The sequence below is a fragment of the Pholcus phalangioides genome, unplaced genomic scaffold (genome assembly GCF_987345545.1).
Source record: "Pholcus phalangioides strain wild (caught in Gottingen) unplaced genomic scaffold, Ppha-v1.0 ptg000003l_1, whole genome shotgun sequence".
Lineage (NCBI taxonomy): Eukaryota > Metazoa > Arthropoda > Arachnida > Araneae > Pholcidae > Pholcus > Pholcus phalangioides.
Window position 1 is genome coordinate 15,593,549 of NW_028301596.1, and position 15,262 is coordinate 15,608,810.

The 15,262-nt window shown below is 36.7% G+C and overlaps 1 protein-coding gene across 5 annotated transcripts in view; it reads right to left on the reverse strand.

Annotated features, from left to right (window-relative positions):
* Positions 1-3,822: 3,822 nt before the first annotated feature.
* Positions 3,823-15,262, reverse strand: part of LOC149088160 (agrin-like) — a 133,659-nt gene continuing 122,219 nt past the window's right edge. For all 5 annotated transcript variants that reach the window (XM_089245090.1, XM_089245081.1, XM_089245064.1 and 2 more), the window contains exons 21-27: positions 12,833-12,944; positions 12,390-12,693; positions 11,375-11,456; positions 11,207-11,242; positions 8,668-8,901; positions 6,904-7,007; positions 3,823-4,363 (exon numbers count right to left, since the gene is read on the reverse strand). In XM_089245090.1, the coding sequence (XP_089101216.1) occupies positions 4,224-4,363; positions 6,904-7,007; positions 8,668-8,901; positions 11,207-11,242; positions 11,375-11,456; positions 12,390-12,693; positions 12,833-12,944 (1,012 nt within the window). In that variant the 3' untranslated portion in view covers positions 3,823-4,223. The remainder of the gene's footprint in view (positions 4,364-6,903; positions 7,008-8,667; positions 8,902-11,206; positions 11,243-11,374; positions 11,457-12,389; positions 12,694-12,832; positions 12,945-15,262) is intronic.

A 15,262-nucleotide genomic window follows, 5' to 3' on the forward strand; every position in this document is an offset into this window, starting at 1 on the left:
TATGCATAATAATCAAGTGTCATTGGTTAATTTTATAAATACCTGAAATTTATCGCCTTTATCTGTGATTATGCATAATACCCTAATGTAATTGATGAACTTGATAAATATAAAAGAAAATTCCAAATGATTGTAGTTCGTGTCATGAATATAGTCACACCCCGATATAATGACAAAAATTTTACGACTGTACCCCGATATAATGATACAATACATGTATGAATTATCATATATAGTACCAATTTATCATGTTTACAAAATACGCGATGATTTGATTACTAGGCATACTCTCCGGTAAATGTGATTAATTTATGGAAATTTATCAAATTTGTCAACTACACTTGGGTACTATGCAAAATAACCGCATTTATAACATTTACTGTAATATGTGCTGATCCTACATGCTGATCCCTTTGGATGACGTGAGATTCACGTCATCAATTATTATTATTATTCTAACACGTACATGAGTTGATGTTTTAATATTGGTAACAGTATTACAGCGACGGCGTTTATACCATAAGTTATATGCCTACCTTTCCTCAGAGCAAATTAAATTTCTCTCCTCTCGGTATGCGCGTGCGCAGCGATAACATGAACAGGGCAGTTGTGGACGAGCCGGTGGGAATACTGTCACACATATTCATCTATGGAATTTCTAACGAATAAGTACATGTTGGAATGAGTATGTGTTGTGGATCTGTGCAGTTTGTTGCTCAAAAATGCTTGTTGTGTGTCAAACTAGTGCTTCCATTTGGCTTCCAAATTCGGAAGAAGACAACTGGTCACCAAGGTTGCCAAAATGTGTTGCTCTCTCTCTCTTCAAACTATCCAGAGTTGAGGCAGTACCAACGGGATCCATAGACTTCTGCATCGCTGGAAACTCTTGTACTCTCACACTGGTGGTTATATTGAAGGCCTGTAAACTTAAGACCTCTCTTGTATATATACTATATACCTGGAAAATAAATAGTTGATAATGCTAAAAATCAACCTGTGTATTTGTAGTGTATGTATGTATCACTTTATCCAGTCAGGTGGTAATGACGACATTTGTCGTCGCATTAATTTTTAATCTAATTATTTTAATTTTTGAAAACTATTTAATAATTATTTCAATTATCATAAAATATTTTGTTGATGATTTTTAAAAGCAGTTAAAAAGCTGAGGAAGTCAGTTTAAATGTATTCATAAAAAAATTTACTCAGGAAAAATCATTTTAGAGAGATATAGATGGCTTCTTTCTCAGCCAGAGATATCAAGGAAACAGTTATTTTCCGGATATTATGCTGAGGTGAGCTCAGAAAGAAAAGTCATCACGTCTCCGCCGGGACTCGAACCCAGGCCTCTTGCATACCGGGCAAGCATGCTACCATCTACACCACTGGAGACACATGAATCTGCCTTCCTAATTTCGCGCACTGTGTCGTGAGGCGCTGAAGTAGAGGCAGTAGTAGCCTCTCTTAACTTCAGGAAATGGCCCCCGGGTGGGACGGTTTAGAGAGTTATATATGGCTTCTTTCTCAGCCAGAGATATCAAGGAAACAGTTATTTTCCGGATATTATGCTGAGGTGATCTCGGAAAGAAAAGTCATCACGTCTCCGCCGGGACTCGAACCCAGGTCTCTTGCATACCTCACGACACAGTGCGTGAAATTAGGAAGGCAGATTCATGTGTCTCCAGTGGTGTAGATGGTAGCATGCTTTCCCGGTATGCAAGAGGCCTGGGTTCGAGTCCCGGCGGAGACGTGATGACTTTTCTTTCCAAGCTCACCTCAGCATAATATCCAGAAAATAACTGTTTCCTTAAAATTCATTTTATTAGCTTCAAACTTTTAAAACAGGAAAAAAACAAGGAAAAAGGAGAAATTAACTGGACACCTGACTTCGTTAATACTGTTACGAAAATTTTGTAAATTCTCCTAATTTATCACTTATTATGGTTTCCGTTTGCAAATAGTCATTATCTTATGTAAAAATTTAAGTTAATCCATTTCTCTGTAAACCTCGCCAAATTCGCTACAAAATTTTCGAGTTTTTGTGACAGACCCGATTATTTGGTGACGTCATGCTGTAAAGAGAAATACGAGTATGTAGAAGGAAAAGGAAGAATAGGTTCTCGCGAGAATACAGACATGAGATTAACAACTATGGTGGTTAAATTATATCTATGCGAGAATGGGTGGAGAACTTTCTTGACTTTTTTCCGTCTATAAAAGCGCCTGCCAAAGCGGAAAATTTTGCGCTAAAGACAAGCCAACTTTTAGGGGCCCTCTGTTTTAGCTTTCATAGTGAAATATCTACTAGTGAATATATACGTGTAAATAACTTTTCTAAATAAATTCGTTACGTCCTACATTTTGTTTCATCCTTTACTCATTCCAAGAATTTGTGTGACAGACATTATCCAGACAATTCATTTATTTTATGGGTGATTTTTGAGGTTCTATAAAGCCAGTTTAAGGCCCTGCATAATCTGTGCTATTCGAGATAGTTTTTTTTTTTTTTTTTTAATGTGGTTTTTACGTGACAGTAACTTTGAAAAAGAATTATCAGTTTGAAAAAAGTAGAACTAAAGATAGACCAACCTAGTATTATTTCGAATAACTAAACAGAAAAAAAACCCGTGATGTATAATTTCGAATCACTTTCATGTGAATAATTCTTCGAATATAAGCTATTTTTCCCCCTTCGTAGTGTTCGCACTCACATCATGTACTCGTTAAATCAAAATCTGTGAAACGGATATTACAGACATTTTTAGCTTCGTAGCACCCTGCTTGACTTCAAGACACATCAAATCCACCCAAAAGTACCGTAGCACAGTAATCGCGAATTTTATTCCTAAAATATTTCGCAGCACCTTTCCTCAATTTTAGGCACTCTAACGTGCAGCGGCACACCTAATGATAATGATTGAAGTGAATATATCCTCCGCCGATGAATCACAATGGTCAATTGTTTTGTCACATTTGTAATTAAATATTTCATTAAAAAAAACTTTTCGAAACCGCGGAAGATTTTAAAAGAGTCGTGCAGATGAAACCATCTCATACAAGATGTACAAGAAACTGGATGTTATGTAGAGAAGCTATTTTGGGAAGAAAAAAATTAGTTTGTTTCTACGGGGAATTGAAATTTCTCTTTGTAAGTGCATTTTTCAATTTAATTGGGGTTTTTTTTCTCATCAATATCTGATTTATCATTAACAACTGTGACACATGTAATTTCGATTTCATTTAATTTCAATTAATAATCTCTTATATTTTACTTTTAAAATTTACTTTAATGCTCATTGCAACTTTATTGTAACAGCCAGTATGGGATCTTTGATCTACTTGGTTGTTTTCTTTGCATGCTTTTATTAGATACTGTATTTGGTTCCAACATGAATAAATTTGAAGTAAAAAAAAACAAGCAACCCTACCCCCCCCACCGTCCTTATCAGTCCGGGTGATTGCGCTACCAATACGCTACAATAGCAGTTGTAATTTCCATCCTTGCATCGTATATGTTGAACGAGACCGTGCAATACTGATGATTCGTAAACTACATTAAGGCCACCAGATGGTGACATATATGTATAGTAATATGTCACTCTCTACTTGTTATTTTTCCAACAATCATAATTTCTACATAATATTCAGAAATAATTACATCACTAATACAGCAGATTCAATGGGGCCCCAAGAAAATAAGCGTTTGTATTGAGGAACGTAAAACTGATGTTCCAACGTGACAGAATTTCGCTCTCTCTGACTTTCCCTTGGAATCTCGTTGGTGAAGGTCTTTATAAAAAGAAAACGCATTTGCATTTTTTTTATACTAAAATCAATTTATTCACAGTAAAAAATGCTTCTTATAAACAACGATTTCATCTCGGATATTTCTTATATACATAAAACGGGAATCGCTTTGTACATCTCCGATATAAAATTTCTAAGTACACTGAATTAAAAGTATAGCTCTTACAAGACACACGAGTCACGTTTTCGTAATGCACATAACTCACAACATGATTCGTAAATGTCCTGATAACATGAATACATGAGCATCTTATCTCCCCGACGTTTCTTCTGTTCATGAATAGTTTTCTTCAATACTTATCTTAATTTAGTTATGATGTCCACGATTTATTTATGACATTTAGAGAAGGCCACTTCGATTCATATATATAAACTCTTCTTCGTGTATCATTTACATGTATAATCGTGATCTATCGTCACGTAGCTTCGCAGGTCTGTCCGGTGCTGTATGTGGATAATTTGAGCGATTCTCCATCGACAATAACGGAGTGGATGCAACCCGAGAAACCTTCGTAAAAAGCTGGCGTTAAACCTGTTGGTAGGTTCGAGCATCCACCTGTGAAAGGAAACGAAAAAAAATTGGTGAATTACTATTTAATTCATACAGGATGTCTCAGAAATCTCCCAAAATCAGAGGCCGGCATTTAATGTCAGCACAAACATTTTTGGCGATGCAACCTGAGGGGTTACAAACGATTTTTTACATGCTATCACGCATGTTTGAGGTGCAATTTAAGGTACTGGCCCCAAAGAAAAGTTGTGAAGTTACCCTGAAAGTTGAACGGAGGAAAACATTTCCCCTATCTCCACACGCATGCATAATACCGTTAGAATACAGTATTTTATTCTCCGTAATTCCATGTCACTCAAAGGAAGAATATATTTTCCCCATCACTCTCCACGTATTCCCCCTGTCGCTCCTAACGATGTAATCAAGGTTGGCATATTTTGGCGTATTTGAAAGTGTGATGCGCGTATTTTCCGAATAAACTTGTTGAGACACTGGGGTCCATTGCTAAAATTGTTTATATTCACGTGTGGAATCACTAATTATGGCGGTAGAGCTCTGTGAAACACTAAAGCTTATGAGGTTATATTCGTGAATTCCTTGATGGCATTACTTCGGAATATTTCCCACCGTATAAAAGACTATTAAATTTCATATCGCGTTGTTATAATTACATTAGTTGTCAACTTTTGTTTTACCAACAGCAGACAGGCAGACAGACAGAATTTAATTTTTCTCGTCGCTGCCCAGCCCAAAGGGGCTGCCTGGCGACTTACAGAATGCTCGTTTTACCAACAGCGCGCTAAATTTATTTAATATGTTTTGAATAACTATACAAACATATATTATTTAAAATACAGGTTGGGAAAAAAGTCCGTAAAAACTTTAAACATAAATAAAAACCGAAAAAAAAAACGGTTTGCAGGGTTAGAATTGCTAGAGGTCACGGGAATTTTTATGACAAGAAAAAAAAACTAACTCAAAAAACAGCTGATACGTAGCACTGACGTACACAATTCAAAGAAAAGATACGCAAATAACGAACAGAATGCCTCCTAATCGTTTATTACAGCATTACGTGTCCCATATGACTACCACCAGATAACACATTGCAGGCGAGTCACAAATCCAGCAACGACAGAGTGCAGCAGGTCCACATACACATTTTACAACGGTGAACTAACTGATTGTGGATTAGGAGCGCGAGTTCTTATAACCGCCTCATTTGCAATTTTCCACCGAAGTCGCTCGTATCAACGTCATCTATCGACGGTTTTTTCAGTTATTTTCTTCCCCTGTCACAAAAAATTGCCGTTACCTAGCGTTTTCTAGGTCACAACTTATATTTCCGGTTTTTATTCATTTTTAAAGTTCCTTCGGACTTTTTGTCCACCCTGTATTTATCACCTCGACTCTAACGAGGTAATGATTTTCTCTTCATTCTAAATTAATGATTATGAACGAAAAAAAAAATCGCGATCGATCGCAACGATTTAATTTCTCCCTTCGAATAACTGATAATTTGCAAATCTTTGCTTCATCGCTAAAAAAGTTCAGAATTAAACTACTTATTGTGTGAAGCTGAATATAAGACATCATGCGGCATTTATCTTTTTTGTTATTCAACTCTTGTACTTCTGTTCAACATTGTTTTTATATACTCTTACAATATATTCATCTAAAAGTTTTCGTATTCTATGCTTCTAACGAAGTCAAATGTAGTATAATTTGTTTTTGTTAACCATGCGCATACTATTTCGCAAAGAAATGCTTTATTTCATCACGTTTTGCAATATATATATATATATATATATATATATATATCTTAATATACAGGGTGATTATAAAAAAACTATCCCAACATATGCGCCCCTAACTATCATACCATTCACAGAAACTGAATGAAATTTTGGCATAAGGTGTTTTGAGGTATGCGCTCAAGAATGATATTGAAAACAACAGTGTCACTCTAACAGTTACGGTTACAGTGAAAAAATTTCGAAAATATCAAATGGCAACACCAAGTATTTTGCATTGGAATGTGATCTCCATTGTGAAAACCCCTAAATAGCGTTCGAACGGCAACTGTAGCATGAAAATCACCGGCGGTAGATAGGCTAAAAGTGAGGACAACCAATAAGGACAGAGAAGCAGCATAAAATAAAGCATTTTATTGTGTTTCACAAATTTTCCACATGACCTTGTGGAGGACTAATCAGGCTGGGATCTCAGCCGAAGAAACGGTGTGACGAATGAAACGATCATTAATGCTCTGGTGCACGGCAAAGTCCTTTTTCCTTGCCTAGCTCCGGGGATTTTCGTGCTACAGGTGCCATTCCAACGCTATTTAGTGTTTTTCAGTATGGAGATCGCATTCCAATACAAAAAACTTGGTGTTGCCATTTGATATTTTCGAAATTTTCTCACTGTAACCGTAACTGATAGAGTGGCACTGTTGTTTTCCATATCATTCTTGAGCGCATACCTCAAAATACCTTATGCCAAAATTTCATTCAGTTTCTGTGAATGGTATGATAGTTAGGGGCCCATATGTCGGGATAGTTTTTTTATAATCACCCCGTGCTTACCTATCCATAGCACACCGTCAGTATTGAGATGATTCGCACCAGGAGCAGATGTCACAACGACAGGGGTTGCATCGTTCACTTGCAGCATGCCGTGGTGATTGTTTCTGGAAAAAAATGAGTTTCTTCTGATAGTTTTAAATTTTCATCGACAGTATGGCTTCACAAAAAATTCGGATTTTACGGATCTGTTTGAATTTGTGATTGATTTAGTTAATTTTAATAAATAAATTCGTGAATAAAATTTTTGCACAATCATTATTAACAGACGGATGCAATTTAATAAAAAAGTTAATCGATATTCGATATAGTAGAAAATTACCTTAAATAAATTAGTGTTATAGTGTTCTTACAAATTTAAAAATTTCTAATATTAAGGGGGCACAGGGATGTTGAACATAGGAAAGCTGAGAGAAAAGTAACTAGTTTCACGCAGCTCAAAACATTTTATACGTCGTTCTAAGCACCTACCTCTTTAAAAATCGATAGACGAAAAACAGGCTGGGGATAAACAAAGTCCTAACTGTAGTTTAATATATGTACGCATGCTGCAAAGCACCACCTAACAAACATCCCGCCCTTAGTTCCGTCGCTTGTTTATTTCACCTAAGGAAATTTCGCCCCTGACATTTAGAATGCCCTGTTCGTATGAGTTGCCAAATGAGTGACCAACTGAGTGATCAAGTGTTGAGTGTATGAGTGAAAGCATGAATGAGCAAGTGCGTAACCGCATGATTGAGGAAGTGCGTAACCGCATGAGTGATCGAATAAATGACGGCCACTCACTTGGTCACTGATACGGTCAATTACTCATACAGTTACTCACTTGATCATTCATATGGTCATTCACTCAACTACACAGCCACAAACTATCACTTACTCACACGGGCATTCACTCTCTCACTCAGTCACCCATGCAGTCCCTTATACAGTAATTTACTCAACCATAGTCACTCACAATCACTTACTCTCACGGTCACTCACTTAGTCACTCATAGTCAATCGCGCACTCACTCACTTACTCATAGTCAATCGCGCACTCACTCACTTACTCACTTATAGTCAATCGCACACTCACTCACTTAGTCACTCATAGTTAATCACACGCTCACTCATAGTTAATCACACGCTCACTCATAGTTAATCACACACTCACTCATAGTCAATAACACACTCACTTGGACGCCAATACAGTCATTCACACACTCACTCACTAATAGGGTCAGTCATGCAGTCACTTACTCATAAGGTCAGTCACCCACCTATATTCTGACTCATATATCCACTCACCCTATAACTTGGCTACTCACACTGTCAGTCACTTACTGACTTGGCAACTCATACAGGACAGGCAAAATGTCCGGGGTGACGTTCATGCTTTATTTAAAACTTTGAAAAGGACTCCGTCACTATCTCTCTTTCGAAATTCAGAAGTTATTATGCCCCTCTCGGGATAAATTGACACCTCCCTGCATGGAGCACCCCATTGCTCGGAAACCCCTTGTCTGATAGAGATATTTCTAATTGTTATGTTAATCACCTAATTCATATTTCCAATGTTTATAAGAGAGAATAGACATTGAAACAGTATGAACTAAAAAAAAAAAAACTTCTATAAAACATTATTTTTTCCTCTGTATCAAACAAACTCATGTAACCTATTCATGAAAACATCTAAAATAATTGAGTGTTTTATTTAACTGACTATTCCAAAGGAAAAGGGGGTTCGATACTACCAGCTTAATAAGTAAGTGTTCAGGAACTCACCTGTCGACGACAGCTCTGTGCCACTGGCCGTTATCTACCGCAAGGGAGTGCCTTATCACCAACGGCTCTCGTTCTTTCCCGAAATTGAAACTCAGCTCGAGATATTTATCGACTATTGCTAAAGCCAAGTAATTGCCGATCGTTACGCTCTCCTCGTGTGACCAGAGCAGGAGACCCATACCTTTCTCGGTGCGGAAAGTGATCTCTACTCTTATCCGACTCGCCATTTCGGACCTGAGTTGATGAGATAAAAATACAGTTGAGGTTTAAATTGACCAACTCATTCTCAAATATTGTTATTGTTTCGAAAATTGATTTCTCTGGGTTTAGTGCCGTCATCGGTACGAGTTTATCTTTCTCTCAACGTTTCCCTAACGGGCCATTCAAGTATTACGTAAGCAGATTTTTCAGCCATTTTTGCCCCCTCCCCCCATGTTAGCAAAACACTGACCCCATCCTCCCTGTCAGCAAAAGTCAGCAAGACACTGACACCCTCCTCCCTGTTAGCAAAATTTCTCGTCATCAGCTTAGAATATTTCATATCTTCAAAAAGGGGGGTGGTTGATAACGTAAGCAACCTCCAAACCCCCCCTCCCCCTCTTTGTCATCAAAAGTCAGGAAATTCGAACCCCCCCCCCTCGATGCTGACGTAATACTTGAATGACCCCTAATGCTAGTGATTGGCATCATCATCATCAGAAGATGTCTAATTGCATTTGCTAGATGCCGAATTAAAATATCCGTTTTTAGCTTCAAGTCCTTATGTTTTGAGGAACGCGATTGAACAAGAAGCACGGAGTTATTTGATTCATTATCTCGGAAATTTTGTTGTTTGTCACGTATAGGAAAGAGTGTGATATTCTTCAGAGCAGGGACTAGCGCGTCTCTCGCTGAACTTCATGATTTCCTCTCTCCGATTGAGGACTTTGATGATAAAATATTTCTATGACTTTCGTGTATATTGAAAGAAGAAGCTTTTGTTTTAATATCTGGTTCTCAAATAATTATATTTTTATGGTCGCTGTCGAATGCGTGTTCACGTTTAGCTGCAGCTGACATTTCCGATCGATCTAACGTACAACTTATTTCGTATTCTACTCTGTTGGTTACGGGTATCTCCGTTGTGACAATCTTCAAGGTCTTCTGTTAGCGTAAGGTATTCTGAAGTTAGAACAGACCAGAATCAAAGATGTACCCCATGCTCAGTTCTGAGCTGATTGTGGATTTACAAGCGGGTACAAGTTTTCCTATGAAGAGGAATAGAAAAAAACTGTATATTATCTATGTCAGTTGTGTGTGCATGTGAGTGTTATGCATTTGAAACAGAATTTTTTTGACAAAATCGGGAGTCATGGTCATTGCGTACAAAAGTTTTTCCCTGGTAAAAAAACTTGATTTGAATTAAGATTCAAATTAAAATGCCGCCGCAACCGTACGGCATAGATATGTGCAGACTAGAGGTAACACTCTGTCCCCCCAAGTGACGTGATGTGATGTGACGGTGACGTGATGTCACTTGGGGTCGAACGCTATTTGTTGGAACAGCTATATCAAAGCTATTGGCTGAAGATAAAAATCCATCGATTCCATCAGAATTTCACCATGGCCATAGCTGTTATCGATAATCTCGTAATTAAGCATTTTCACAGCAAGCTAAAGTAACCTATCACCCAAAATTAGGGGAGGAAACACCAGCTGAGGCTTTAACGCAGAAGACACCTTTATGTTGCGACAAGAGAAGCAGCGAGAAAAAAAAGACGGTATAGCCCCCTTTCTTTCAGAACTGTAAAGAAAAATACTCTCAGTACAAATAATACAAAAAAATTACTTTCCAAAAAAATTGTATTTCTCTTCCTAGAAAGCCACAGTTCATGGCAGGTGGTTTTATATCATAGTAAGAGAAATAAAAGCAATGGTCTGAGTAAATGTTCTTGTTGGGGGTGGGGAGGACAGTTATCAGGATCTCACAATCGAAAAAAATATTATTATTGAAAATATTCGATAATTTTTGTGAAGGCTTCGAAATTTCAAATGTGACACAGGTATATAATGTTTCAAATATGTATAATGTGGATCAGGAAAATTTTAAAAAAAAACCCTTGAAAGGATAACGAAAAATATACATAACCGAATGGGATCGTGACATCATGAATGTGCCATTAGTACACCACTTATCTGCCGGCATGCACCAATTCCTTAGAAATTCTCTTCATAAGTATGTTGACGAGGTGCATGCACGATTAAGAAGAAGAGGCTGCGTGTTGCTCTGATCGGAGGATGTTATGAATTTCTTAATTGATCCTGAATGAAGTTTGAGGACATATTTCTTCATGGCAAAATGACTAAAATGATTGACAACTTCACTGAACAAATATCAATCTCCAGCATTGAGAGAATGTTTGAGGAGTAAATGAACTCGCACTGACAACACGCGTGAAAATGGCATCCATATTGCTATTTTAATATATATTCCCACTATATATAAGTTCGTTTATATATTTTCACTAAAAATATTCTAAACAGTCTCTTAAATACTTACTCTTCGTCGGTGAATGTTGTACCATACAAGCTGGCTCTGAATTAAATAAATAGAAAACTTCAATCAAATATACATATATTTTCAAATTATCAGTATAGATGGCGATGATGTTACTAAAAGCAATAATTGCAAAAATTATTTTAATTAATGAATCAAACAGAAAAATACCTCGTTGATATCTTATTAGGGAACTTCAAGAACGTCTTCCCGTCGAAGAAAACTGGATCTTCCGAAGAAACTCTCTCTATATCTGACATCAAACAAACAATTATAAACATACTGAAAAGGAAAAACAAAATGTTTAAACCGGGGTTTCTTAATAATTAGTCAACCCTTGAGGGTCTTTGGATTGGTCTCAGGGAAGGGAAGGCTCATGAGCTCTTGGAAGAGAGAACAATTAACCCGGTGTTTTTACATTGTATACTGAATACAAATTTTCGAATTTGACCCTTGATTTTATTGGCCCGGGGGATTCTTGTCGTTTCTCTTATTGACACTACTATGACTTTACCCCACACCAACTCTGGTCGTATCGCCATATAGAGATACTACCAATCGAGTTTGGTCGGAAATGAAGGTGCCATCTCTAAGTGGACGCCTGAGATTCGCTAGGGAAAGAACTTGTCTAAATTTTCTCTGGAATCGAACCCGTAGATCTGACGGCAGCTTTCATGGTGTTAGATCATAATTTCCCAACCTTTTTTGTCCCACCTCGCCCCCCTCCTTCATAATTTTTTTTTCTTCATCGCCCGCCAACGCAATTTAACCCATAGGAACCTATCTTATACCCGTAACTTCTACCGCCCCCCCTGGAACATTCCATCGCCCCGGGGGGGCGTTAACGCCCACGTTGGGAATCACTGTGTTAGATGAACATCCTACCCACTACCCACTCGGGAGCTGTTATTGATACTGGGGATCCGTGCATTTTACCTTATTGACAGCGAAAGTCCGTGCATTTTATCTTATTGATACACGAAATCCGTGCGCTTTATCTTATTGGTATTTTCTTATTAAAAAGGGAGCCGTAGACCAAAATACGTTAAAAACCTCTGCTTTAAATAAAGATTTACTTAAAGCGTAAAAACAATATATTTTTCGTTTAATACAGCATATACTAAAATTTTACGGTACTTCGTAGATTTTGATTTTTGAATGCAAAGAAGTGAATAAATCCACCTACATTTTTCGCACCATAATCCCGTATAAGCAAACGGGCATTTGCAATGGAAGTTGTTCAACTGCGGGATGCACATCCCTCCATTATGACACGGATTCGGCCCACACGGAGGACCGTAATAATGTCCGACGTCTGGCGAAGACTTCGCGGCTTTCCTCAAATCGTCGACAACTTCTCCGTTAAGTACAAATCGCTGAAAGGCACCTTTTAAACGACTCGTTATTCCTGACATCGGATTGATTGAAGACGAATGTCGGTAACCTCCGAGGTAGAGAGGGAAATCGAGGTTAAGCTCGCTGAGTGGACCCTAAGGAACAAAATTGCGTATAAAGTTACACAACGGAAAATAACTCATGGAAAACAATTCAATACAAGTAAAATTTTATGCACGCGGTCAAGATAATAACAAAATTTGTGGATTTGCTATTAAATAAAAATGATAGTACCTTTGATTCTCCAACGGCCGATGGACCATCATCGATTTGCAAAGATCCACGTCTGAGAATTCTCGTTGCCCTCACTACATGCCATTGGTTAAGGTTTATTGCCACTGAACTCCTGTGGATATAAACGTATTGCGGCGGAAAAAAAGAAATAGTGAATATTCCAATTTAAACGAAATATATATATTTTTTTCAATTTTTGAGTGTTTACATTGGTGGGGAAACCACATGTGTTCAGGAGGGGGAAATCATGTGCAGCCACTACTCTTCCCTTCTATGATCATTTAACTAAGGCTTTAGAGAAAAGCAAAAACGTCAATATTGTGTATCTTGATTTACAAAAAGCATTTGATAAGGTCTAACTTGATAAACGCTTGAATCTAAACTTTTACATGATATTGACATTGGGAGGGGCACCTTGTTGATTTGGATAGAATCGTGGTTGCGAGATAGGTCAAAGATGGTTATTATCGACGGGAAGTTTTCTGATTGTACGATTGTACAGGTGTCACTAGTGGAGTGCATCAAAGATGTTACCTTGGCCCCATACTTTCATCGATAAACTTAATCAGAGAATCAATGGGTTCATTTTATGAAGATCTTTTTTATCAGCCACTTCGTTTGCTATTCTGCCTGTTGTGGCTTTTGTATTTGATTAATGCCATAAAAATAAATTTATTTCCTGTTTAATGATATCAATAGTGTTCCAAAGACTGCTTTTGTTTCATCTCAAATGCGCAATTACGAACGCCGATTTTTTCTGGTTTTTGATATTAATTTTTTTTAATTTTATTTTTCTATTTTTCCTAATTGTTTTGTACATTTTCAGTTAGTATTTTTTTCCAATTTATTTATTTTATTAATTCTTTAGCTCCTTTATTCTCTTTTCGTTTTCATTCTTTTCTGATTAATCTTTTTGTTTTCCTCATATTTTTCCCTAATTACACAGATTTCATTCTCTCTCTCTTCTTATTCAAATCCTTCTTATTCAAATCCATTTTCTTCCTAATTTTTGCAATTGTTATCAGTAATTTTCCTTTTATACTGTTTTTGTTACAAACTGTTCACTTTTCTAATATTGAGAAATTATCACAAATCATATTATATAATAATATTATATGATGACAAATATTAACTTTCTTGTAACATAATATTTTATGGAAGTCCATAGACTATAGGGAAAAAATCAAATTATATACGAGTAAAAAATATCTAAAGAAGGTGCTTCAAGCCATCTTAAACCTAAAAAAAAGGCACTGCCCTGTCTCTCCTGAGGCAAAAAAAAACCATTTCCAAATGCAATATTCGTTTAGATGTTTGAATTCGGAAATTTCCGTTAGTTTATACCGTTCTTTGCAAATTTTTCTCCGTTTTTTGAATTGAAATATATCAGCGAATGAATTTTGGATGCACTTGGATTTTTTTTTTTCGCATCAAGAAAGACAGGGCAACAACTTTCTGATTAGGTATGTGAGCACAGGGTGTCGTATTAAAGTTATTTTTATTTTATTTTGATCAACTATGCAACCCCTTGAAATATGCACGGTGTTTTGATTCCCCCCCCCCCCAAATATGTTGCAAATATGTCTCTATGGTTAACGGTTCGCTAGAAATTTGCGGTGCCAGTTGTTAGCTACGCATAATGAGTACATAATTATAACAAAAAAATAATAATTTTAAAAAAAATCTTGAAGGAGATTGAGTTCAATCGAATCTCAATCTTTTCCTTCGTTTTTCTGAACTGAACATCTTTTTTTTCATTTGCTTTTATTCAATTAATTTGATGTCATGTGGTACTGTATCATGCGCGTAAGGTTATGATAACACTTTTTTACTTAATTTCCGTAAATCTGTTTAATTTTGGAAATTACCGGAAAAATAATTGCAGGTATTCAAAACATTGTATTACCACAGCATATACAGGGTGTGCCATAAGTTTGCCAAATTATAAAGTTAAAAAAACTAGAGAAAAATATGCTCTCACAAAGGGAAATTTTATTGGTATGGAAAATAAAAGGGTCATATTTTTGCCGATATATAGAGGGCCAGGTAAACCAGTCCGATAGGAGTAATTGAATCAGGACTTTTCTTCGATCTCTTCTGTGTCCAAATCGTTCGTAAAGCTTCAGCTAGCGGTTCCTTTCTGAAATAAAACAACTTCATCGATAACGCTTTATCCGCCGATGACAACACCACATAGAAAACCTTCCGTAAGAGCCAGTGAAAAAAAAAATTCAGAAATTGACTTTCAATGATACACCATTCATTTTATTCGACTCCGATTTGCCTATTTACAGTGCTTTGCTTACGTGCAGCAACCCTATTGACAAAACTTTGAACTAAATTTTTTCTATGTAGAAAAAAAAATATATCACTAACTTTCCACACAAAAAACCACATTGAATTTTACCAATTCTTTCAATGCTTATAATG